Source organism: Narcine bancroftii, chromosome 11, assembly GCF_036971445.1.
Source record: "Narcine bancroftii isolate sNarBan1 chromosome 11, sNarBan1.hap1, whole genome shotgun sequence".
In the NCBI taxonomy this organism is placed as follows: Eukaryota; Metazoa; Chordata; class Chondrichthyes; order Torpediniformes; family Narcinidae; genus Narcine; species Narcine bancroftii.
Genome location: NC_091479.1, coordinates 67,956,708 through 67,982,359, shown reverse-complemented (window position 1 = coordinate 67,982,359; position 25,652 = coordinate 67,956,708). Strand labels below are relative to the sequence as shown.

At 41.2% G+C, this 25,652-nt stretch overlaps 1 protein-coding gene across 2 annotated transcripts in view; it reads right to left on the bottom strand.

The window, feature by feature from the left end:
• Positions 1-25,652, bottom strand: part of braf (B-Raf proto-oncogene, serine/threonine kinase) — a 138,198-nt gene that overhangs the window by 39,025 nt on the left and 73,521 nt on the right. The window contains exons 4-10 of one of the 2 annotated variants that reach the window (XM_069903216.1): positions 22,457-22,560; positions 15,305-15,407; positions 13,220-13,368; positions 10,206-10,325; positions 7,610-7,769; positions 6,621-6,660; positions 5,689-5,808 (exon numbers count right to left, since the gene is read on the bottom strand). In XM_069903216.1, coding sequence (XP_069759317.1) covers positions 5,689-5,808; positions 6,621-6,660; positions 7,610-7,769; positions 10,206-10,325; positions 13,220-13,368; positions 15,305-15,407; positions 22,457-22,560 — 796 coding nt within the window. The remainder of the gene's footprint in view (positions 1-5,688; positions 5,809-6,620; positions 6,661-7,609; positions 7,770-10,205; positions 10,326-13,219; positions 13,369-15,304; positions 15,408-22,456; positions 22,561-25,652) is intronic. The other variant, XM_069903217.1, reaches the window with a different exon arrangement.

Sequence of the window (25,652 nt, the reverse complement as noted above, 5' to 3'; positions counted from 1 at the left end):
AACCAAAAGAACTGCTCACACTAACAATCCGAGACTCTCAAATGTACAAAACAATATTTATTTTTATAGATACAATACTTGTCTTGCATATGTATGCATGTTATGCCTGGTTGTGCATCTGCATACTTTTGCACTGAGGAACAGAGAACGCTGTTTTGTCAGGTTGAACTTGTATAATCAGATGGCAATAAACTTGACTTGACTTTCCAGTATTAAGTCTGGAATTAAGTTAGAGAGAGTGTTGAGTTCCAGTGAGGGCAGCTTCTCCACCAGCCTCTGGGGAATAATTTTATTAAACGACAAGGTGAAGTCAAAGAACAGCAGTCTGGCGTATGAGGTGTTGTTCTCCAGGTGGGTCAGGACAGAGTGGAGGAACAAGGCTATAGCTTCGTCAGTGGAATGGTTTCGTCTATAGGCAAATTGAAATGGGTCCAGTGTTTCTGGGAGGTGTGATTTGATGCATTCCATCACCAGAGGGTAGTCGCTTTTCATAATGGTGAAGGTCAGTACTATGGGGCAATAGTCATTGAGTCCTGTTACTGTCGCCCTCTTTAGTCCCGGGATGATGGCGGCTGCCTTGAAACCTGTGGGGATGATGGACTGCTGCTGTGACGTTGAACATGTCAGTAAGGACCTCCAACATTTGGTCTGCGCAGTCCTCAGTACCCAACCAAGTACATTGTCTGGTCCCGCTGCCTTGTGTGGGTTCACCTTGGATGGGGTTCTTCTCACCTCACAAGGGGATATGGAGCTTTCTTCATCATCAGCCTGTTCTATTCATTGAAACATTCAGTCTGTCCAGATGGGAGGCATAGTTTTCTTTAACTTGCAAGGTTGTCTTGTGATCGGTTATGGTCTTGATTCCTTGCCACATGCGCCTCGAGTCGCTGGTGGCGCCAGCTGTCTGAAGATCTTCTGTGATTACTCATGCTTTGTCTACTGATTTGCACAGGCGAGTTCAGCACTGGCTGATCTTGGTGTCATCTTGTCTCCTGTCCTGAATGCAACATCACAAGCACTGAGAAGTGCCCGGACCTCCACATTCAACCATGGTTTCTGATTAGCCTTGGTTATGAAGCATTGATCTCAGTGACATCCTCAGTGAGTCAATGCACTTGCTGATGTAGCTATTCACTGAGCTCATGTACTCCTCAATGTTTACATGACCATTGTAGATGGCCGCTTCCCTGAAACAGCTCCAGTCTATGGTCTCAAAGCAGTCCTGCGGTGCTGCTGTGCCCCTCCTCCCTCTGGTCACATCCTGATCTCCATGTGAATTGCTTAGTTCATTTTCCCAGTGGTCTGTATGCAGGATGGATATGTGATCCAAGTATCTAAGGTGAGGGCAAGGGGCAGCCTTGTATACACCAGGGACATGGGTTTACACCTGATCCAGGGTGTTCTCTCCTCTGGTGGTGAAGTTGACATGCTGTTTTCAGTTTGGTGTGATTGAAGTCACCAGCTACAATCATATCACCATCAGGTTGGGATGTCTGGGCTTTGCAGATAGAACCGTAAAGCTCCTTCATGATGTCACCCTCATTAGCTAAAGGTAGAGCGCAAACTGCAGCAATCAGCATGGCCTTGAATTTCCTGGGCAGGTAGAAGCAATTGCATTTCACCAATTACAATGACTCCATCTCTGCTGAGCAGAAGGTCTTTACAACAGAGAGATTTGTGCACCGGTTCTCACAGGTGTAAATGCACAGTCCCCCTCCTCAAATCTTGCCAGAAGCAGCAGCGTTCCTGAATGTCCTGAATGAGATAAGGCCATTAAGCTGGCTGGCTGAATCTAGAGTGGAGTCCTGAAGCCACGTTTCTGTAATTACCAGAGCACAGCAGCCCTGCAGTTCTTTCTGAATCAGATGTAGCCTTGTGTGATCCATTTTCCTCTGCAGCGATCTTATATTTGTGAGTAAGATCATCAGGAGCACGAGTCTGAAGGACTTAACTCTCAGTCTAACTCTGAAGTCGGTCCACTTGCCATGCTTGTCTTCTACAACTGCGCTTTCGATGGCATCCAGCCTATCTACAGTGATCTGCTCTGCAGTTTGCTGCAGTCTGTGTTCCCTGCTTCAGTAAGTTAAAAATCACTCAGTATCTTACCAATCTGATCTACTAGTTTGAAAGTCCAGTTCGTATTTTAGTTTCACACATTTTCTGATTATGAACAGTATGCAATAGTTTGGGGATTTCACTGTTGTAAGGATCCAAATTTATTTTATATTTAATCAGGGAGCTCTGCAGATGCACTTCTCTTAGTTTCGCCTCATCTCAGTCTTAAATCTACACTCCTAAATCTTGAATCTATGTCCCTTGGTTCTAGTCTCAGCTACCATAGAATAATACAGCACAGAAAAACAGGCCATGCAACCCTTCTAGTGCGTGCCAACCATCATCTCCCTAGTCCCACTGACCTAATCCCATTCCATAACCCTCCAATCCTCTCACATCCATGTACCTATCCAATTTACTCTTAAAACACAAGATCAAGCCTGTATTCACATCAGTTGGCAGCTCATTCCACACTCCCACTGCACCCTGAGTGGAAAAACCTCCCCCTAATGTTCACCCAAACCTCTCCCCCTTCATCTTAAAATTATGACCTCTCGTATTTATCTCCCCCAAACTAAGTGGAAAAAGCCTATTCGCATTCACTCTATCTATAGTTCTCATAATCTTGTAAACCTCGATCAAAACCTCCCCTCATTCTTCTTTGCTCCAAGGAATAAACTCCTAACCCACTTAATCTTTCCGTGTAACTCAACTCCTGAAGACGTGGCAAATTCTAGAAAATCTTCTCTGCACCCTTTCAATCTTATTGATAGCCTTCCTGGAGTACCGGTGAAAACAAATTTCCTGCTTCTATCTTATCCATTCTTTTCATAATTTTGTTTCTATAATATCCCCTCTCATTTTTCTAAACTCCAGCAAGTGTAGTCCCAAACAACAATCTTTCTTTATAGGCTAACTCCCTCATCTCCAGAATCAACCTGATGAACTTCCTCTGCACTGCCTCCAAGGCCAGTATATCCTTCCTCAAATGAGGAGACCAGAACTGCACACAATACTCAAGGCAACCTTGTAGAGGTCCAGCAGAATCTCCCTGCTTTTAAATTCAATCCCTCTCGCAAAGAAGAATAACTTCCCATTTTCTTTCTTGATTAACTGTTGCACCTTTAAATGTTAAGTCTACTCTGTACATGGTTAATTACGTATCATTCAATTACAATGATGACATTATATAAATGTAAGTTGATATGAAAATAAATTAATACTGTAATACTGGAAACACCCATCAAGTCTGTAGAAAAAGTAGAGTTAATGTTTTAGGACAAAGATCTTGGTCAGAAATGGAATAACATCTCTTGGTAATCTCCAGCATCATTCTAATATTAAAAACTTTACAATGAATAGTTTATCCTCTTGACATTCTCCAGTTTTTCTCTCTTCTATTTTCTTTTTTCCTCCTTTTTCTTTTTTTGGGGTTTAGGGTGGGGGGAGGGAGGGAGGGGATGGGATTTTGTATACCACATCTATAATTTTTGAAAGTTCTTTATTGAAAAAATGTATTTAATGTTGTGGTTTAAAAATTGCTAAATAAAATATTCAAAAAATAAATGGAATAAGGAGAAAGCATCAGAGTTTCACGTTGCAAAGTCCTGGGGAGGCACGGACAGGACCTTGAGAATAGGACCTCGAGGGGAATATGTCTGGTTAGGTGAGAACAGGGTTGCTCTGGGCTAAGCAGTAGACTAGGTCACCTGGTTAATGGAGACCTGATTAGTGGAGACAGCAGTGAGTAGGAATGTTGTTGACAAAAGCCACAAAATGAAGGCAGTTAGAGAATGAGAACACAGACAGAGGAATGCAAGGTCTTTGAAATGCAGGATATATCCAGCAGGTCTGGCTGTGCTAATGGAGAGACGAAAACTGATCCAAAAGTCACAGATAGATGATGTGGCCTCCTGGTACAGACGGCAAAGCAAGTAACCTGAAGTTGTAGAATTTAATGCAATGCAGAGGTTATAATGTGCCCAGAGAGCAGATGCTCGGCCTTGCATAACAATGCAATTGCCCACAGGTAGATCAGAGTGTGAATGGGATGAAGGACTGAAGGTAAAGCAGACATAACAAAGATATTACTCAAGAAAGACAACCATCCTGTATCTGGATATCCAACAAAGAGAAGACCCCATTCTGAACATCAAATGCAGTACACTAGAAATGCAAGTGAATTGCTACTTCACCTGGAAATACTATTTGCAACATTGGATGGTGGAAAGGGAAGAGGTCAGAAGGAGACAGGTTTAGTCTTTGACCTGAAACATTAATTTGTTTCTCTTTCCACAGATTTCCAGCATTTATGGTTTTTGCTTTTCATTTACTGTTAAAAGAAACTAATTAATTCAACGCAATCTCTAAACAAAATCCCTGAAGAAAGAAAATGCTCCTGTCAGGCACCACATGGAGTGTAAATCATCTCTAACCTGCTTTCTTATCCAAAAGGTGTTTCCCTTTCCACAAGTGTTACCTGACCTGTGACCCAGCATTTTCTGTCTTCATTTCTGATTTCCATTATCCACAGAAGATGCATGTGGCAAAACAATTCTATTCTAGGTTCTATCAGGTCAAAACCCTATCCACCTTGAATTTTATAGGCCTCGAGGGATTTGTTTGCTGGTCAACAGGTTGAATTCTTCCCTGAATATATTCAATTACCTATTAGGGTTAACAAAGACAAATGAGCAGCATAGGAATTTGTGGCCTGTGCACAAAAATTTAATTATTTAACATATACAGTTCACTTTCATAATTGGATTAAATGGATCTAAAACACCATTTTCCCCTTCTGACATGGCCACTTTATTGTACTTTATAATTAAAATTGTAATTAAATAATTTTAAAATGATCTTCGTACATATTTCTCCCATGCATGGTTAACATTGGATCATTATGTTTGATTTCTATCATAGCAACCTCAAATCTTTACCAGCATTTAATGTTGTGCATCTGCTTGCAAGAAAGAACTTAAAGATGGAAGCTAAAGGCCACTTGTTACTCAAATACAAGAGGCCACTTGAATTATTAATGCCTGTGTAAGGGCTGTTCTCTCGCATCATATCACAGTCTCATCCCGTGTTTTCTAGAATCACACTCCCAATCTGCTGTAGTCATACCACAGCAGGTCCAGATGAAAACTGGACTCAGAAGTTCTGAGACCACTACTGACACATGATATTTCTTGTTTAATCGTGCCTTACATTCATGTCCCTTTAATACAATCTACAAGCTCACCAAAATGCAGTCTTTCCAGTGATGGGTTGTTCTTTTGTGTATTTACATAAAGATAATAGAATGTGAAGAGGAGAAATACACCAAATTCAACAGCCCTGGCAGCCAATGCAAATGTTTGTCCATTTGTTGGGGCATCCACCTGCTGGTTCCAGTAAACCATGTTTGCAGCCGACTTTACTTCAGGGGAGCCTTTTACTTACAGGGTTTCAGCCCAATACTGCTTCTGATCAAACTACCTGCTCGAAAGTTCCTGGATCCGTGGAGTGGTCGTGAATCTCAGGTGAAGAAGCAGTGGTGAGAGATTTGGTGTAGTGTGATGTAACTTTGTCTGGGGGATGGGGTTGGTGAAACGTGCAGAGGTTGGAATGCGAGGAGAGGTGCCCGAGTACCTCTGAATACGGGACCAGGCTCAAAATCAAAGACAATGTCATTGGGGTAAGATTGCAACAAAGGGCTGGGAGTCCGGGAGCGGTACTTCCTGAGGCACCTGACCGGCTGCGTCAAGGGGCCTGTGGGAAGAGAAAAGAAAAGGAGTAAAGGAACAGGAAAAAAAAACCTGTGAACAGGGTTCCTTCCTATTGGAGATTTTTTTTTAAACTGTAGGATTTCTGCTGGGAGATCTTCCCTAGTTTCGTACAGTGCATGTCCATCAGCAATTATTTCTGGTGAAAGAGCAGAGACTAAAATTCTTACATATACAGTACATGCACCAGTCCCACTTAATCACTTATGGTCAAGCTCCCATTCATAAATCACCTGGGGAACAAAATAACTGGATAAACAATGTAGCTGTTTCCAAATGGACTACTCCTGAGTGATGCTCAGTTCAAAGTGGCAAAATATCAATTAGTGCATAATATGCTTTGCTGCAAAGGAGCTCCATGCTTATAATAGGATCAATGCACATCTTTTAATGTTTTCATTATTCCCCCTGAAATTATCAGTAGAATTATTTTCAATTACAATTTGTTATTCCTGCTGGTTTCACGGGAGTTCAGTGGCATTAGAATGGAAAATCTATTCTAAATCTAGGTCATTCTGAGGGTTAAGGTTTCTCTTCCCCCTGTCCATTGGCGTTTTGGCTCGTATGCAAAACTGCTCAAATGTAGCAGTGCACAGCATAAATTGTCAAATTTATTCAAGAGTTTTACATTAACTTCAATGTCTAAATTGGGAAATGTTCAAATAGCCCATGTCTGCCTCCTCATTTTGAGAAGCACAAAATTCATGCAAGGAACAAGATAGCTTGTTTAGAAGGAGATACAGAGGGACAGAGGGCATCTGTAAACTTTTATGAGATTTTCACACCACATTCTCTTACCTCCATCATTGCGCTGTAGATCCTGGTCTCGGATCAGACCCTGGAAGGCAAGGATCAAAGATTAGGTCCCCCATCATATTGACTTGCACTGCTACAAGTGAAACACTAAAGTCATCAGTCACTGTGATTGTAGTAAAAACATAGCATTGCTGGAGAAACTCAGCAGGTCTCACCGATCCATTGGAGGGAAAGATTTTAAAGCCGACATTTCAGACCTGAGCCAGTCTTCAGGGTATGAATTTTAAAAAAGCAGGCAGATGCCCGAATTAAAAGGCTGGGAATAAGGGAAGAATGGGCAGTGGGAGGAGAACAGACCAGCAGACAGAAGATGTTCATTGGATATGGAGAGGAGGCCAGGAGAGAGGAAAGGTAAGAATTGAATGGGAGAGGGGGTGTGGCTCTGTGAATACAGAGCTGGGATAAAGGAGTTATCTCGCTGCCCCACTCTCTCTCCACACTGATCACACTGCCCTGTACTCTCCCCACATCCCCGTGTTGGTCCCCACATTGATCCCACTGCCCCTCTCTGTACCCACAGGCCCGTGTTGGTCCCCACACTGATCCCACTGCCCCTCTCTGTGCCCACAGGCCCATGTTGGTCCCCACACTGATCCCACTGCCCCACTCTGTGTCCACAGCCCCGTGGACCCACTACTCTGCTCTCTGCCCACAGCCCAGCGTCGGTGTCCACACTGATTCCTACTTGCAAATAAAAAATTTACAGGTACACCACAGTATCCCATATAACTTTAATAAGTATGTAATACGGTGTTTGTACAACATCCACATCGCATAATGCCCAATTTCACAGAACATACTGTGGACATTAAGGGGCGCGTACCTGTATTACCATGCCAACACATTTCAGATACAGGCTCCAATGTTTCAGCTTCAGTTCTTCTGACCTAATATATGGCAGCACTGAGCAGTCATTACAATAGAATACTGTACTCAGTGGCACACATCAAGTTGAAGTGAAAGATACTTACATCAATATTGACCTGTTCGATTGTATTCAGATGTACGTTTGGTGCGGAGGATGATCTGTCCCTCTGCCCAAACTGATTTCGTTGGTCTTCTTCCCCAGGTCTGAAAGGCTGTGGAATTGGAATTGATTTTGTTGGGGATGCGACGGGGTGAGAAAGGGACCTGTAAACAGAAAAATATCCATTTCAATCATGTTCTAAACAGCAGGTCAGATGTCCATTTCCCTTCTCTTTCTATCCCAAGCAGGAATACAGTCCCACAGGCAACATTTTAACAAAAATGCTATGCTGGATTGCAAGAGAATTCAATCATGGAAAGTGTCTGTTACAAAGTATCGACCAAGGTTATAGAACCATAGAACACTACAGCACAGAAAACAGGCTGTTTGGTCCTTCTAGTCTGTGCCGAATGAATCCTGGAGCCAGTACAGTACACCTATATATAATTTAATGCTGTGTGCATTGCTTAAAAAATAGTTCATGAACAGCAAACTATTTTGCCTGTGGAAAGAGTAGACATTGCTTATAGTACAGTACAAGAAATCAACTGCTAGAGGAAGTCAGCAGGACAGCAGCATCTATGGGGTGTGGGGAGACTCGGGGGGTGGGGTTGGAAAGGTATTGTTGACAGGTGGGAGGAAATCCATGCAAACATGGGAAGAATATACAAACTCCTTACAGACAACGCGGGATTCAAAGTCTGATCACTGGCACTGTAATAGCATTGTGCTCACCCTACACTAACCATGCTGCCTTCATCCTCCCCAACCTTGCTCCATTTTTTCTCATGTCATTTTCCACCCTGTCTCCCAACTTCATTACCATTCAGCCCTCCTCCAGGTTAAGACCCTGAATCTAGACTGAGGGGAGAGAGGGAAAGCAGTCAGTATAATAAAAAAGGGTAGTGAGTGAACTACAGATGAGAAGGTTATAGGTGGGCTGAGGAGGGGTGAATGGTAATGAAGTTGGGAGACAGGGTGGAAAATGACATGAGAAAAAATGGAGCAAGGTTGGGGAGGATGAAGGCAGCATGGTTAGTGTAGGGTGAGCACAACGTTATTACAGTGCCAGTGATCAGACTTTGAATCCCGCGTTGTCTGTAAGGAGTTTGTATATTCTTCCCATGTTTGCATGGATTTCCTCCCACCTTTCAAAACTTAATTGGGCTATTTGGGTAGCTGGGCTTGTATGCTGGAAGGGCCTGCAATCGTGCTGTATGTCTAAATTTTAAAAAATAAAAAGGTGCAGGACAGCTGAGGTAGGGTAACTGTAGAACAATTCTCGATTACGCAACCCGTCTCTTCCCTTCAGTTTCACCCCTTGTGACCTCTTCTGCCTTTCTTCTTCTACAAAATCCTTGCCACTTTTGGTAATAAACTTAAAAACAAGTATACAAAAGATAGCAAATAGCTGGTCCCTAGTGTCGATCCTCGAGAGAGAAATGTCCATCCGAAATTGCCCATTTATTAATACTATTGTTTTTGAGCCAATCTAACCCAATATTACCATCAACCCAGTGAGCTATTAATTTTGATTTAAAATTGTACATCTGATAGAATATCTTTTTAAAAATCTAAATATGCTTTTAATTAACAGAGTCTGATTTGGCCTCAGTAGTATCATAATCCCTTTCTCTTGTACTACCTAAGCAAAGCATCCCAAATACTTTAAAACACCTTGTCGACCTAGCTCATAACCTTTAGGAATCTGTGGACAGTCACCCCTCTGACAGCCCACACTTCTGAATGCTCTTTGTCTTGTTGCACCTCAAGGGTGCAGTCAGTCACTACCTGACCGATTATCATTATTCATTCATTCTTTTTCTACCCATCTATTTTCTAATCAGGCCATTCATATCTTGCTGCAGTCTAGCCTTTCTCTTCAGTCAACCACATAGCCTACTGTGAATGATAGTATTAGGAGTAAGTGGACATCAGTGCTAACATCCTCAGGACCAATCACTGTGTTGCTATCATTTATTTTATACAGTAACCCCCTCCCTGGTATCTGGCACCTTGGGGGATTGGTAGATGCTGGATAACTGAATTTTCCAGTTACTTGAAATTGTGTGTGGTGAGATTGGCAAACTGACCACTAGGGGTGCCAATTTTAAACTTTCTTTTTTTTAAAACCTATTTATTTTCCATGATTTCTTTTTCACCAGTTGCTTGAATCCGGAGAAGGGAGATTTCACTGTATTTTCTTACAACAAAGGAGGCCATTCAGGACACCTATTAGAGCAATTCTCTCAATCCTTTTCTCCAGCCTCCATCCAGATAACCTACCCTGTCTGCTACCATTTTGATGTTCCAGCCACACACCTATGCAAAGTGGCAATTTACAGCAGCCAATTAATCTACCATAGGTTTGAGCTGTAGGAAGAAACTAGAGGTGCTGATGAGAAACCCACATGGTCACAGGAAGAACATGCAAACTCCATACAAGTCAGGATTAAACCCAGGTTACTGGGGCAGCGATACAGCAGTACCATCTGCCTTTGCCACTGTGCCGGCCAAGGCACGATGCAGTGAAGAGCTACAGATTAAAGAAAGGAAGGAAGTACATCAGAGAGCAAGTGAGCATCCTGAAAAAGACTTACCCTGTGGAGTCTGAGGGTGGGACCAAAGGATATATTCCTGAGCAGGACGGTGTTCCTATGGATGATACGTCATCCTGGGAAATTGGGTGGTTTTCATAGATTCGTGAAAGAATTAGCAAACTGAAAAAAAGATTAGGGGGAAAAAAAAGACAGGATAAATAAGGGAATGAGAAAAGTTTTATAAACCTTAACAATTTCGCTCCAATTAACTTTGCTTAACAAATCCAAACACTCTGCTGAGAAGCAAGGAAATCTCCACTTTATATGGTGCCTCTTGGCAATAAAACCAAAGTGCAGCATCCTTCAGTAGGGATGTGATAATGCCCTGACAATGTATTTTCACACAAAAAACAAATGTTCCTCTTTTATTTTCATACTAATTCCATGCAACTTTTTATAGAGAGAAGAGACACAGCACTGGTTTAACCTTCCTTTTCAAAGACTGCACTTAAACTTGAATTTTTCTGGTAGTCTGGACATTTTCACACAACTCCCTGGAGTCAAACCCTTGAATCTTTAGGCCATGAAATAGGAGTATTATCTAATGCTCCATTGCTGACAATGTGTCATGAAGCATCCCATAAATATGTTTGGAGAAAAACTCTATCATGGTCAGCTGAGAGAGAGCCAAATTATCTTCAAAGACCAAATACAACTATAATTTGAATGCAATTGCCAGATCAAATTCTTGAACAAAATACATCTGGGATAAATCAATGACAGTAGGGGGCTGTGTAAAAAGGGGCAATGAGTCAACATACAGGAGGGAGATTGAAAATTTGACTGAATGGTGTACAAATAACACCTCAATGTCACCAAAACCAAGGAAATTTTTGTAGACTTTAGGAAGGGAAAACCAGATATGTGTGTTCCAGTGATTGGGGGATCAGAGATGGAAAGGGTGAACAAATGTAAACTCCTGGGAGTCACCATCTCGGAGGACCTTCCCTGGACCCAACATACTAATGTTGTTGTGAAGAAAGCGCTTCAAATCATATACTTCTGCAGGAGTTTGTGGAGGCTCAGTATGATATCAGAAATCTTGGCAAATTTCCTTAGATGTGTAGTAGAAAATGTGCTGATCGGCTGCATCAGAACCTGCTATGGGGGTACCAATACCTCTGAGCTGAAAGTCCTGCAATGAAAGGTAGTGGACACAGCTCAGTACATCACAGGCAAAAATCTCTCCACCTTTGAAAGAACCTGCGTGGAATGCTGCCATTGGAGACCAGCAGCAGTCATCAAGGATTTACACCACCTGTTCTGCTCACATTCTGTTCTGGCTATTGCTATCAGGAAAGAGGTCTAGGTGCCACAAGACTCATACCACCAGGTTCAGGAACAATTGCTACACCTTCACCATCAGACCCCTAAACAACATTCAATGAGAGATTCATTTAAAGACTCTTACTTTGCACGTTACTGAATATTTATTCTTTTTCTCTATTTGCCCAATTTGTTTACATTTTTCTCTTTTGTGTATGATTTTTTTTCTTTAGTATAGCTTACACTCCCAATAAATAGAAATTCTGCATGGCCCACAGGAAAAAGAATCTGTGATGTCAGGTACATACTTACTTTGATGAACTTAAACTTTTCTGTTTTATACAATTTACATTTTTTTCAAAGCTTATACTGGTAGGGTACATTTGTCAATAGATACACCCATGCCTAAATAATCTGAGCCTGTTCCAGTGAACATCAAGACTCAAAAAAAGAAAAAAAAGAAATGGGAACAACAATTCATGCAATCTGGACATGTGAGAAAGTAGAAAAATTTTGGGAAGATCTAAATCAGATACTAAATAAAATAACAGAAAACAATATACCAAAGAATCCAGAGATCTTCCTCCTAAGTAACATAAAAAACAAAGAATTTGGAATTGATTTGGAGGATGCACAAAAAAGATTTGTTAAGATAGCCCTAGCCGTAGCAAAAAAATGTATTATGTCAACCTGGAAATTGGAAGATAATTTGAAAATACAACAATGGTATATAGAAATGAATAAATGTATTCCATTAGAAAAAATAACATATAGTTTAAGAAATAATAGTGAAATATTCGAACAAATATGGGAGCCTTACATGAAACACAATAGCAAAAACCTACCGGGGACAATCACTACCTAAGTTAATGGAAGGAAAAGGAAATGAAAAGAATGGACTCAGTGGAATTTCTTGTGTATTTTTATTGAATGACAACATTGTTTGACTGGTTTAATGTATCCTAGATTTTGTACTTTAAATGGACAGGAGGGGGGAGGTAGGGAGGGTGGGATGGGAGGAGGGGGGGGGGAGAAAATGGAACTGTATATGTGTGAAAAGGAAAAAGTGTGTATCATGGTTAATGTGATTTATGGTGTGTAAAATAAAAAATTGAAAAAAAAAGACTCAAAAAAAGGAATGATCGATGTAAACCTGGAGTCCCTTTTCCACTGGCATCCCAGTTAATTGGCTGTGTAGTGTCCCGAGATAGGAAGCCCTTTTTGCCGTTTCCTCTGGGCCACCCTTAACTGGGACACTAATTGCTTTTCCACTGAACACTTATCCTTGGGGATCAGAGTGTTTTATCTTCAACTGGAAATGGGTGATTTCCTGCTGTCCTGGTTTTATCAGTACACTGGTGTCAGCAAACACCAAGGATATGAGGAGGGGTGGAGGCAGTTAATCTCCGACGTGAAATTACATCATTTGACACCAGCATTTGGACAATGTTCCTTTTCCACTAGACCCTGCCCCAGTAAATTCCCAGTAAAAGGGGCTTCTATGGGCGTGAGGTTCCCCTCTCTGGAGAAAATTTTGTCATTTCTGGTATCAGGCTACAACTGGCCAGTATGAACTTGTAATGGGTTACAATGCACAGTCTCTTGGTCTCTTTTCAAGAACAAAAGCCACAAAGCGAACTTCACTGATCTGTTTAAATTAATCAGATGAAAATAAAAGATAGGTACTGATTATGCTTGAACCCAAAGGAGGCCTTTCATTGTCTTCTTTGCAGTGGCAATGTACTTACTCTAACTGGTCAATATTCACACACATCAGGGGGACCTCTGTGCTACAGCGTTGGTGGAACTTGTACCCACACGTCTGACAACGAAATCCCTGAAACAGTAGCTTACGGCAAAAATCGCAGAATGCCAGTGTGAAAAAGGTCTTTCGAACCTGGAAGGGAAGGAAATAAAAGTTAAAACCTGACAAGGGGAAAATCTCTGGATAGGAGAAATCTATCGCTGTAGTCAACTGATGGGTGACATTCCCACAAAGAGCAGAGATGGGTTCAAAATGGGCCACAACCATCAATATTTTTGATGAGTTAAGTAAAACACCATCACAATGTCAGATTTCAGCAAAAGTTAATCACAGATAATGACAACTATAATGCATGCCCACGAATATAATACACATGCTGCATTTATACGCAACTTATAATTATAATTCAGACTTGGGGCATTTTAAAGAAATGCAAATTAAACAAGTGTCTCAATAGAGGATCCCGATCCAAAAGGTTGACTGACTGTACCCATGGATGCTGCCTGACCAACACAGTTCCTCCAGCATCTCATTGTTTGTTCAGGATTCCAGCATCTACATTTTTGTGTTTCTCTGACAAAAGTTGATATTGGGCCAAACGAGAGGAAACATAGACAGAAGATTGATTTTAAGGGTGTGTAATGGATTATGTTCTATTTCATATTGTATATGAAATAGATATTTTTAAAGGAGATAAATTGTGGGGGGGGGGGTTAAGTGTAGTCACAAACAAACATTTCACAACACAAATCTCATTTAAAATGGCAGAGTTCTGCTCAAGTCAGAGAGTCCAGGCTCCCAGAGCCTTTGTAAAAGCAATGGAAACTGCTTTGCTGAAGGACTTCACAAGTAGGTGTTCATTGGACGTGTTGTGGAGTAATGGATTACTGTTTTGGAAAGTAACAGATGAGTCTGGTGCCGCAGTCTATCTGAATGCAGTTTGCTGTTCTAAGAGAATCATATGGTTTTTTCAGAGAGAGAGAGAGAGAGAGAGAGAGAGAGATTAATCTTTCCTGATACCCACCCTACTACAAATCTTCTTTACTGCTCTTGCCACTACTTCCTACTTTAACGAAAAACTTATTCTAGATCTGATAGAAAAAAGCGGAAGCATTCAAATCAATTTCACTCTCCACAGATGCTTGCTGACCTGAGGATTTCCAGAGTTTTTTCATCACGTTTCATATAATCAGTGCCAGTGAAACTCTGTTGTCTGAGTCACTTGCAAATCTGCCTGTTGTTATCTCCTGGAGGTGACCAGATACCAAACTTGCCACAAAATTAAGCAATTTCAACAAGACGACTGGGGATGGGAAAGTCAAGGAGCCAAGCACTTCCGTATCCAGCCTGGCAGCATCCAATTGCACCAGAGATGCTTGTAGAAGATAAAGAGCGACACCTATATGATCCATTGATGGCACTCAGGCCGAAGTTTTCTCACCAACGCAACCACATCTTTCCATTAGACCATTGTGGTTGCAGCCCATCAGCAATTAGAGGACAACAAAAGTATAAAAGACAGTTTCAGTTGTACAAAACATTTGGGGTATTGTGTGGATTTCTGGTACTACATTACAGGAAAGGTGTGGAGGTTTGGAGAAGGTGCAGAAGAGGTTCACCCTAGATGTTGTCTGGATTTGAGAGCATTAGCTATAAGGAGAAGTTGCATAAACAGGACTGTTTTCTCTGGAGCTTCAGAGGCTAAAGGGAGACCTAATAGATAAAATTATGAGAAGCACCAAGGGTGCCTTTTTCCAAGGATGTAAATGTAAAATACTTCAGGGCATGGTTTTGTGAGAGGAAAGTTTTGGAAGCCATTTTTTTTTAATGCACAGAGTTGTAGGAAGTTGGAACATGTTTCTGGAGGTGTTGATTGACATTGAGGTTGGCACAGACATCATCTGACCAAGAGCCTGTTTCTGTGCTGTACTGTTCTAGGGCATGGTATTTCATAGGTACTCAGTCCAAGTATTCTAACCCAAGTCAAATACTTCTTCCAGGGATTGCTGAATAAGAAACCCCAACCATTCACACATATTAGTAAACTCTGAGAGTCCCAAACACTCACAAAGTTGTGTGTAGTTAGCGGAACATGTTCCAGCACCTCCACCTGCAGCTCTTCTCCCGTTAGCCAGGACATATCCGTGTCCCAACCGATTGGCTTCTTCTCCCTGAAAGCAACACAAAACTCAGTTGGCATCGAGCAAAACTGGACAATGGCTTCTGGCATTCTGCGATAACAGAAACCAGGCTAGACTGAGGTGCTTTCCTTAAAAGCCTGTGTAGGAAATTGCACTCTGCTGTTCTATGTTCAGCCAGAAAAATGTAATGACCGGGGGAAACATTCAATGAACAGGGAAGCCCCAATGCACTAAGAATTTAGTCCAAGATGCAGCTGATCTCACCTATTTGGCAGCAGCAGTTTTCTGTGGTTTTATCCTCACAATGGAAAATCATGGTTTTTCCACTTGGGTACAAATTGGCCAAAGTGTCAAAGGAGCAGGGGGGTGGGAGAGAAATGGGGTAGAATCAATGGGAAGACAAGGCTTTGGCACCAAGGCTTTATGGTAACCCTCAGCATCAGAAAAAATATCAGGATTACACCCTCTGTGGAACTTGGTTACATATTTTGTGTTTCAGATCTGGTTTTGTTCTGTCACCAAACTCAAGCTAATGTTCACATTTATTGTCATGTGTAGGTGTACAGTAGAGAAGCTCATTTTACACACTATCCCACAAATAGTTTCTGAATAATTATACAGTGGAGAAGGTACAGTTTATAGTGACAGATCAGTTTGAAGGGAGTAGGATTAACATGCTGCTATTCAAGGAATCCCATGCTTGAGGCGTAAGAGAGGATGCATGCTGGAAGATGAACACCAAGCCATGTGGAACAAAACAATTCTATTTTAAACTGTAATAGAATTTAATAAACCAATCTCATCAGTTTGAATACATGGAACATTTGTAAGCATACTGTGGATACTTACAAATTATAACTAAAATGTGCAATTGAATACATTGGCAAGAACCCCTAAATGGATCTGTATGGATATCATCTGGGAAAACAAAATAAAAAATACACAACCTTTTTTTTGGCTTGCTTTACTGAGGACCCAAGACACTGATTCTAATCAAAAGGGGATGAACAGTCACCCATTAAGTTGAGGACATTTTAACCTCCTTGAAGAGGACACCTGGAATTATGAAGCTGCAATTCACTGCCCTCAAGCCTTCTGCCAAACCAGCCCCCCGACTCATCTGTAAGCTGGAGGGATCACTAGTTTATTTGCACGAGAACCTCGACAAGTGTGAACTGAAAGGACCACAGGGGCTGATACTGTTACTCAATTGTCTGAGATTTAACAACCCACCTGATGTCCCTCTATTTCTCTTCTTTCCATAGTTTAAGTATTTCATTACTTCATACTGTTGGCACAAGCATCCACAAAAATAGTCAAGATTAGCTGATTGGCTAAAAATATGCACTCTGCTTTCTCCATAAGTTGCATCTTAAAAGGAATCAGAATGAAAACTACTAATATGAGCAGACATAATGCATGTTAGCACTGCAACAGGAAAACAAACAGAGCCAATTATTTTCATATCGAGTAATTTAGTTCCTCTCAAGTCTGTCCTCACAGCAAGGTCCTCTGAATAAGTAAATTATCTTAACACACAGTTTCTAGACAAATTGTAATAAACCAATGCCAGAAACCCATTAAAAGCTCACAAAACACCAAAATACATTCCTGTGCAACATGATATTAAGAATGGCCCCAAGATTACTAAGGAAGGAAAGACAATGAGAAATGATACAAAGCTATCTAGAAATGAAAACACAGATAACATGGGTTTCAATAGATGGTTCAAAAAAAGTGAGCATCAGTCCTTTAGAAAGTGAGTCTAGCAAATTAAAAATTGGAATAAGAGATTGCAGATGATCGAAACAGACTAAAGAGGATACAAGGAACATCCAGATTTTGCTGTTAAATTGGGAATTGGAAGAGAACGGGAACTCAGGAAAATTAAAAATGAGCAGGAAGTGGTTCTGAGCAAATGATTGGAGTTGTGGGCGGACAAGTCTCCAGGACCTGATGGACTTCATCTTGATACCATAAAAGAAGAGGCTAGTGACTTACCTGATGGCTTGATTTTAATTTGCTAAAGTTTCTTAGGTTGCACTAAATTAGAAAATAGTGAATGCAGCTCTTTTTTTTCCAAAAAGGGAGGGACAATTAGATTAACATCGATCATGGAGGAAAGTGTGAAGCTAGTATTAATTATGTTATAACAGGTCATCAGGAGAAAAGGGAATAATATTTGACTAAGTTTAGAAGTAACATACAACTGTATGCTGTAGTTAATCAGTAGGGCACCAATTGAAAGTGTCATTTTGCCAAGTTAAAGACTGCTGCAGGAAGAAAAACCTCACAGAATCAGAGGGAGCATATTGGTACGGATAGGAGACTGGAAACAGAGGCAGAAAAAAATTGGTCTTTTTCCGAGCTGGCAAGTTGTAATAAAGCGTATGGCACAGAGATCAATCCAAAATTGCAAGGTTTTACAATCTATGCAAATGATTTGGATGACGGCACAAATGTTAAATTTGACGATGACAAAAGCAGGAAAACAAGGTGTGCAGCGGACACTACAAAGAGACTACAAAGAGTTAGGTTAGATAATTGAGTAAAGATTTGGCAAATGGAGTAATGTGAAATTATGTGTCTGGCATTAAAAATTAAAAAAAATACATGTAAATGATGAGAGATTTCCGAGCTTTGCAATGCAATGGGATCTAGATATCTGAGTACAGGTGCCTAATCTTTTATCTGGGATTGGACACGTGCCATTGTTCCGAATCTTACAGATTTCAGAATCATTTTAAATGCCTTGCTCCTAGCCCCTGTTGTCTGTTTCCCACTCCCACCACCACCCTGGCTGCCACTGTCCCAGGCAGCAGCCAGGCGGAGAGGCAGCACTCAGGAAGCTGGACTATGCCGTCTTTATGCTTCAATACTGCATATATCTGGTGGTGGACATCACCTCTGGAGTCTGGATCTGGGCAGGCAAGATCTGGGAGTCGTGGAGGGCCTTCTGCACGCGGTATTGCTGGAGCAACAAGGGGACAGGCAGCTCCATGTAAAGCGACGCCAGCACCGGCTTGACCTGGAGATCAGGCACAGACAACTCCATGTCTTACCCGAAGCAAGTGCTGTTATCCCAAGTCTGTCATCGCAACCAGACTTTCAACAGCCCCCAACCAAAGATTCATGTCCAGCATCTTTATTAACATGTTAATGAACTTCAAATGGTATCCATTAGCCAGAAGTGAAGGATTGACCAGAGCAATGTACCTGGTGCTAATACTTCCAAATCTTAAAACAATTTTATATGCATAGGACAACCACCAGATGTTAAATGTGGGAGGAAGAGAGATTGAATTGTGCATAAGAATAGGAACTTTTAAACCTAAGGGAAGTGTGTTTTCTGCTCATGCAATCCTCTCAATTGCTGGCATCTGCTAAATTAACTTAAAACGGAGGGGAAAAAATGGCATACATCCCATCTGAACTTCACCCAGCCTTAAAATTGTGATTTTTTAAAAAAATTCTGATGTTCTATGGGATTCTTGCAAAAATTACATTATTTAATTATTTGTACTATTAACATAACTTGTAAATCATGTACCTAACAAATGTGTTTTTGAAATAGAGTACATAAATTTTTGTATTAAAAAGTTTAGTGGTTGCTTCAGCCAGAGTAACAAATATTTGAAGCAATTATTCTATTTTGACAATAAAACAACTTTTGATTTGATCATGTTTGCGAACTCTCTTGGAGGTCTCATTTCTGCAAGAATTTTATATGCTTTACTTGCAGGCAGCACGTCGAGGGACGTAGGTTTAGGAGAAAATCTGTTCTGTTAATTGTTGAACTTTTTACCTGGGTGCCCAATAGCTGAGTACATAATTTCTTAAATGAGGGCCTATTCATTAGGGGGGGTTAGCATTTTAAATTAAACAACTTTGATGACTCGTTTCCAACCTTGAAGTACTCTCTTCCCCCCCATCCCACTGTTTTGCAAGGCCCCTGGCCACCATGCTGTCTGAAAATTAATTAAAAGAGCTGTTTTGACACTTAACTCGTTTAAATGGGGGGACGAATTGGAACAGTTAGTGAGCATGGAGGAAACGTAGAACAGTCATTTAAACAATGTTTTCGGTATTGTTAATCAGACTGCAAGCAGTAAGGCAGAAACTTGGACATATAGAAATCCCCATGAATGCCCTACAGGTGATCCAGCTCACATAGTCCCCCAATTTAAGGTGCTCTCCTTAGCAAGACAATTGCATTACAAAGGCTTCTCTCTTTTACTCTTAATTGAAGTGATGGTCAAGTAATGCAGACTACAAGCTGCAAAAAAAAAACTCCATGGTAATTGCCTGCACTATAGTGGCAAGTAGATAAATGGAATGGCAGCGGTGTTTACGGAAGTGTACAAAGGCTCAATGGAAGAGCAATGGCCATCTTCGTTATTCATAATCCCCCATTCTAGAGCCAGAGATATGAAGAGCATTCCAGCTGCGTGGGTGACGAAGATGGCCCAATGATTCCAATTGAGCCAGCCGCTGCCTACTTCACCCCCACTGGGTGCTGGGGGCGAAGAGTCACCTTTCCATCAAAGGTAAGGGAGGGTGCCCACAGTGGGGTGGGGGGGGGGGGGTGGGGGGGAGTGGAGTCTCCCTCTGAAAACAGAGAATATTTGCACAACATTTTTAAAACTCAGTTATATTTCATTCAACCTACCCCCACTTCAAATGTCCAGCCTCTGAAATCACCGCAACTCAACCTGATTTAGTGTAAATGCCCTGCCTGTGTGAACGGCCATTCTCGAGGTAAGTATGCTAATTTATTACAGGAAATTAGCATTACTTATGTGTAAAAACCATATTTAATGAGCAAATGCCATCTACTGAAAAAAGTGCTGGTTTTTGGAGGTTGCCAGTGTTTGGAATCCCAGATAAAAGGTTAAGCACCTGTACATGATTAACAATAGGCTAGAATACAACTATGTAATTAGAAAATCTTAATAATTATATTATTTATTACTATGGAAATTGATTATAAAAATAGGGGCAATGGTTTAGTGTTAGGGGGCATTGGTGAGACGACATCTGTCCTGTATACAATATTGGTCTTATTTAATGTTGTAGCTTAATTGAAAGCAGTTCTGAGAATGTTAACTAGACTAATCTTGCAAAGTGCCAGGTTTTTTTTGAGATGAACAGTTGGACAGGCTAAGCTGTCCAGAAAACCAAAAGACAACTTGATTTAAATACAAAATCCTGAGGGATGTTAACAGGATGCTCCCTCCTGAAGGAGATTCTGGGACAAGAGGGAACTACTTAAATACAAAGTGATGAACATTTAGTATAGGCAAAATTTCTCAAATTTTGGTCTTTGGGTCTTCCTTTTTCAAAGATCAAGGATTAAACAATCTTTGGTTATTTTTAAGGCAGAGGTAGATAGGTGAGAATGGGGAGTTGTGTCATATCAGATTAATTTAATCTTATTAAATGGCAGAGTGAGCTCAAGGGACTGAGTGGCCTATGCATGGTCGGGAATAAAACGTTCAACTGTCCATTTCAACTGGTGCTTGGATTTATTGCCAAGCTTCCTATGATTGGATGAGAAAGGAACTAGGTAAACATAGTTCAGATCAGTCAGAAAATAGACACTGAAACCTACAATAGGTAAAGTAAAACAAGCAATGACAGGAACATCATTTATGATATTTTCAACTCTGATAATAAATGAGAAGCCACCAATCCCACCAATAACAAACCGAGAGACCTTATTGACAACAAATCAAGGAACCCTATAGTAGACATTGATATTATAGCATAATACAGTAGTTAAGTTACTGGAGCAGCAGAGACTCATGATCAAATTCTACTGTTCAAATTCCATTAAATTCAACTAATAGAATCATTTTAAAATAATAACACAGGTCTCCAAAATAGTAATATGAAACTACTGCACTGTCACAAAAATATGTCCTTTAGGGAAAGAAATCCTTCCCCATTCTGACGCCATGACTCCAGAGATACTGTCAGGAAAACTGCAGAGTGACACCAATAGCTGAGTGTAAGTGTTTCACTAATTCCTCCATCAGCCATGTTTGGAGACCGTAGCAACTGTTCAGTTCAAGTTCAATTTTGGACAGACAGTAAAATGCCAGCAAGGCTCACAGATGATAGAACAGACTAGCTGAGGAATCAATAACCTTTTTTCTCATTTTTGTGATTTGCACATTGCTTGAAAAGGCCAGCATTTACAGCCATCTATAAATGCCCTAGAGAAGGTGGTGTCCAGGCACCTTCTAGTGCTATTAGGGAGGGAGTTCCAGGACTTAGACCCAGTTGAGAGAAAGAAGCACCAATGAATTTCCAAATGAGGGTTCACATGCGAATCCTGCAAGTGGCAATGTGTCCATATACCTGCTGCCCTAAACCTTTTTGGAGATCACACTTTTAAGAGGAGGTATTGGAGTAGCTTGGGCAAATACCTGCAGTATTTTGATGGTGTATCCTGTAATCAATGTGCACCTGTGACACAGGAATGTTTAAGGTAAGAGATGGCAATCATGTGACCTGCACTGTCTCTTTAGGGGATGGGGGTGAACTTCTCGAGTGATGTTTGGAGCCTTTATCGAGGCATATGTGAAGTGCACTCCCATTTTGTGTTTTGTAGATAGCAGAGAGGCCTTGGATTTTCAGGAAGTCAGATGTCCACCCTGTGATCAGCTCTTGCAGCCACAGAATTTATGCAGCTGATTAATAGTGACCTCCATGATGCTCTTGGTTGGAGACTCGATGATGGTAATGCTATTGAATGTCAACTGAAGATGGTTGGAAAATTTCTGAATGGAAATGGCCATTGCCTGGGACTTTTGTGGTGAGAATGTTACCTGCCACTTGCCTGAATGTTGACAATAAACCAAGAGGACATATACAAGATACAAGCTGTAGTGCACTGATCCTGCTCCCTACCATACTTGAGCAAATGGAAATAACATCTCATCTGAACAACTTGGCAACAGCTGTTCAGGGCTCATAACTGCAGACATTCCTGGAGAGGCAATCATCTCCTGAAGCCTCTTTTCACTGCAGTGCAGTGCCTACACTTGCTTCAAACACCTCTCGACACCACTCACCCATCCTGTGTTCTGTAGACTGCACAGCAGTCTGTTGTTAGGCCCCTCATCATCAGAGCTTTCTTCAAACTATCTCGCACCGTCACCCCACATCGTGCTGGGACCTAGAAAAGATAGAGATTTAATATGCAACATATGCCATGGCTGATGTTTCTCTCTTACTGTCCTTTGACATCATTGTGCCAGCTAAAGCTGCGTACAATGACGAGAAAATTTCTAGGGCAGAATGGAGAAGTTTGAATAATTTCTCCATCGTGTCTGGTGACCATGCAGCTGTGGAGTATCGTATCTGAACAACTGCTGTGGACTCTGCTGACATCACATTTCCTGCCAAGAAGTTAAAAGTTAGACAACTGGAGACTGTAGTTTAGAGCAAACAAAGTTTCTTTTAAAGGTGCTGGCTTCTAAGGATTCTTCAGCAAACATAATGAGTGACTGCAACTTCAGCACCCTATGAAATCTCAGCAAATTCTCCAGAAAGTGCATTTATTAAAGAGCATTTCCCTGAAACAAATTGTATATGAAACAAATCATGGTAAGTTTTAGCAATGCAATCTCCAGGCATGACTGACAGGATTCATTTCTATCCTGTTGGGGAGCAGTGGAATCATAATAGGGCAGGTACAAAATTCTTGCAGACACTTGATCACTGAGACATACCACAAGAACTGGAGCCAGGAATCAGATTCCTCCTTTGGTTGTTTTATTACTCTCCTTGGTTCATATGTTTTCAATCCAATAGACACACAATTAAGTTCCTTCCACTTTATCATAAACCACGGCAGTTAAACAGTTCTATTCACGGTGAAGACAAAACAAAGCATTAGGCTGAAGATTGATCGAATAAAATAGCAATGAGTAACACCTAAAATACCAACGACTCTTATCAATGTAGATTCTGGTGCATTTGAACCAGGAAACATCCCACACGAACAAAACTTTTCAACATCAGAAAAAGAGACAGGACCTAGAGAAAAAAAAATCCAATGGTTGATTTCCATAAGACATAGAGGCAGAAGTAGGTTATTCACCCCGTTGAGTCGGCCCTGCCATTTAATCATGAGCTGATCCATTTTCCCCAATGAGCCCACTGCCCGGCCTTCTCCCATAACCTTTGATGCCCTAGCTAATCAAGAACCTATCAACATCTGCCTTAAATTTACTCAACGACTTGACCTCCACAATGACCTGTGGCAACAAATTCCACAGATATAACCACCTCTGGATGCAGAAATTTCTCTGTATCTCTATTTTAAGCAGACAGCTTTCTATCTTGAAGTTGTGCCCTTCCTCAACATGGGAAACAACCTTTCTCCATCTACTCTGTCCATGCATTACAATATTTAAAATGTTTCAATGAGATATCTCCGTCATCCTCCTAAATTCCAATGAGTACAGGCCAAGAGCTGTCAAATGCTCCTCACATGATAACTTTCAGAATCATCCTTGTGAACTTCCTCTGTACCCTCTCCAACATCAACACATCCTTTGTTAAATGAGGAGCCCAAAACTGCTCACAATACTCCAAGTGAGATTGTCATAGTTGCATACATATCTGGACCTGGTGTCACGAGTGTTCGTTTGGAGTGATGCACGCAGGGGGTGGCGCGCATAAACAAGCGGGCTGCTATTGGTAAGGCGCATGCGCAGTCAGAGCGATGAGTTGTGACGATACGCATGTGAATAAGCCAATGGAAGACAAGGTGAGTGGCGTGAGGGGTGTGCTGAGAGGAGGAAAGGAGACCATTAAAAATGGTTGGAACAGCGAAATAAAGGAAGACAGATGCCCATTTTACGGATGTTAAAACTCGTGAGTGATTGCTTTATTTTTGAATAGAATATTTAAATTACATTCCTACAAGTGGTAACCCTGCTGGTTCACAATGTCTTCTGGTGAAGATGGATAGGTATCAGGATAAACCAGTTGCAGAAGCAATTGGGGATGTCAAACTGGAAGTTTCCAACCTTCTTTATGAACAATGCTCACACATGGTTCTCCATTTTCCTTGCTTAATATTTCAAGCCAGAAAACTACATTTGGTTTATTTGTCGCACACCTCCTGGAGAGCATTGCTTGTGACCTCCAGCATATGCTGGATTTTGGGTTTCACATTCCATTCTGGGTTTTCACAGTCACAGAGGTAGCAAATTCCATTTTAGGAGCCAGATTTTCCATCACATTTTTCCCTCCTCGAAGTTTTAAAGAATAGCTGTGTCGTGGACCACCATTCTTGGTTGCAAATGAGCTGCATTTCTCATTCATCAAAGGTCGTCACCCATTTCACAGGTCTCCAACTATCTACCTGGTCATTTTAGTGATTGCTCAAGCTTTTCCCTCATTTGGAAACCCCATCATATCGGCACAGAGATATAAAACATGCAGTTACCCACCAGATAGAAACCAGTGTTTCCCCGGTTTCAGCATGTGCGCGTAGATTGTCCCTGGTCACCTTCAGGATAACAAAGGCAGAGTTCGATCATATGCAGGACCTGGGAATTGTTCGCAAGTCCAATAGCTACTGGGCATCGCCATGGCATATAGTTCCAAAGAAGTTTCCTGGAGACTGGAAACTGTGTGGTGATTACCGTGCATTGAATAAGGTCACCATCCCTGATCAGCTTAATATTCCAAATTTGCAAGATTTCTCAGCCAACCTGCATAGCGAATGGGTGGATATTCACTAAAATCTACTTGGCTTAATATCAGATTCTGGTTTAACCTTCAGGTATTGCCAAGATGGCGGTGATCAGTCCTTTTGGGACATTTGAGTTTCTATAAATGCCATTTGGGTTTCAGAATGCAAATCAAACGTTTCATCATTTTATGGATCATGTCTGCTCCAATTTCAATTTTGTGTTTACTTACATTGATGACATCCTCGTGGCGAGTGCCAACAAACAAGAACACAAGGACCATCTTCTGAAACTATTCCAGAGACTCGATAAGTTTGGCATTGTTATCAACCTATCCAAATGCATTTTTGGGGCCACTGAGCTTATGTTTATAGGGCACAAGGTTATAAAAGACGACATCTTACCAAAGGAGGCAAAGGTACAGGAGATTTGACATTTTCCTACACGCATTATGTATAGCCAGTTGCGGAAATTTCTAGGTATGGTTAATTTCAACTGCCGGTTCTTACCTAAAGCGACTGCATCCCTCTTGCCCTTGACCAACCTAATTAAGGGGTCTGAC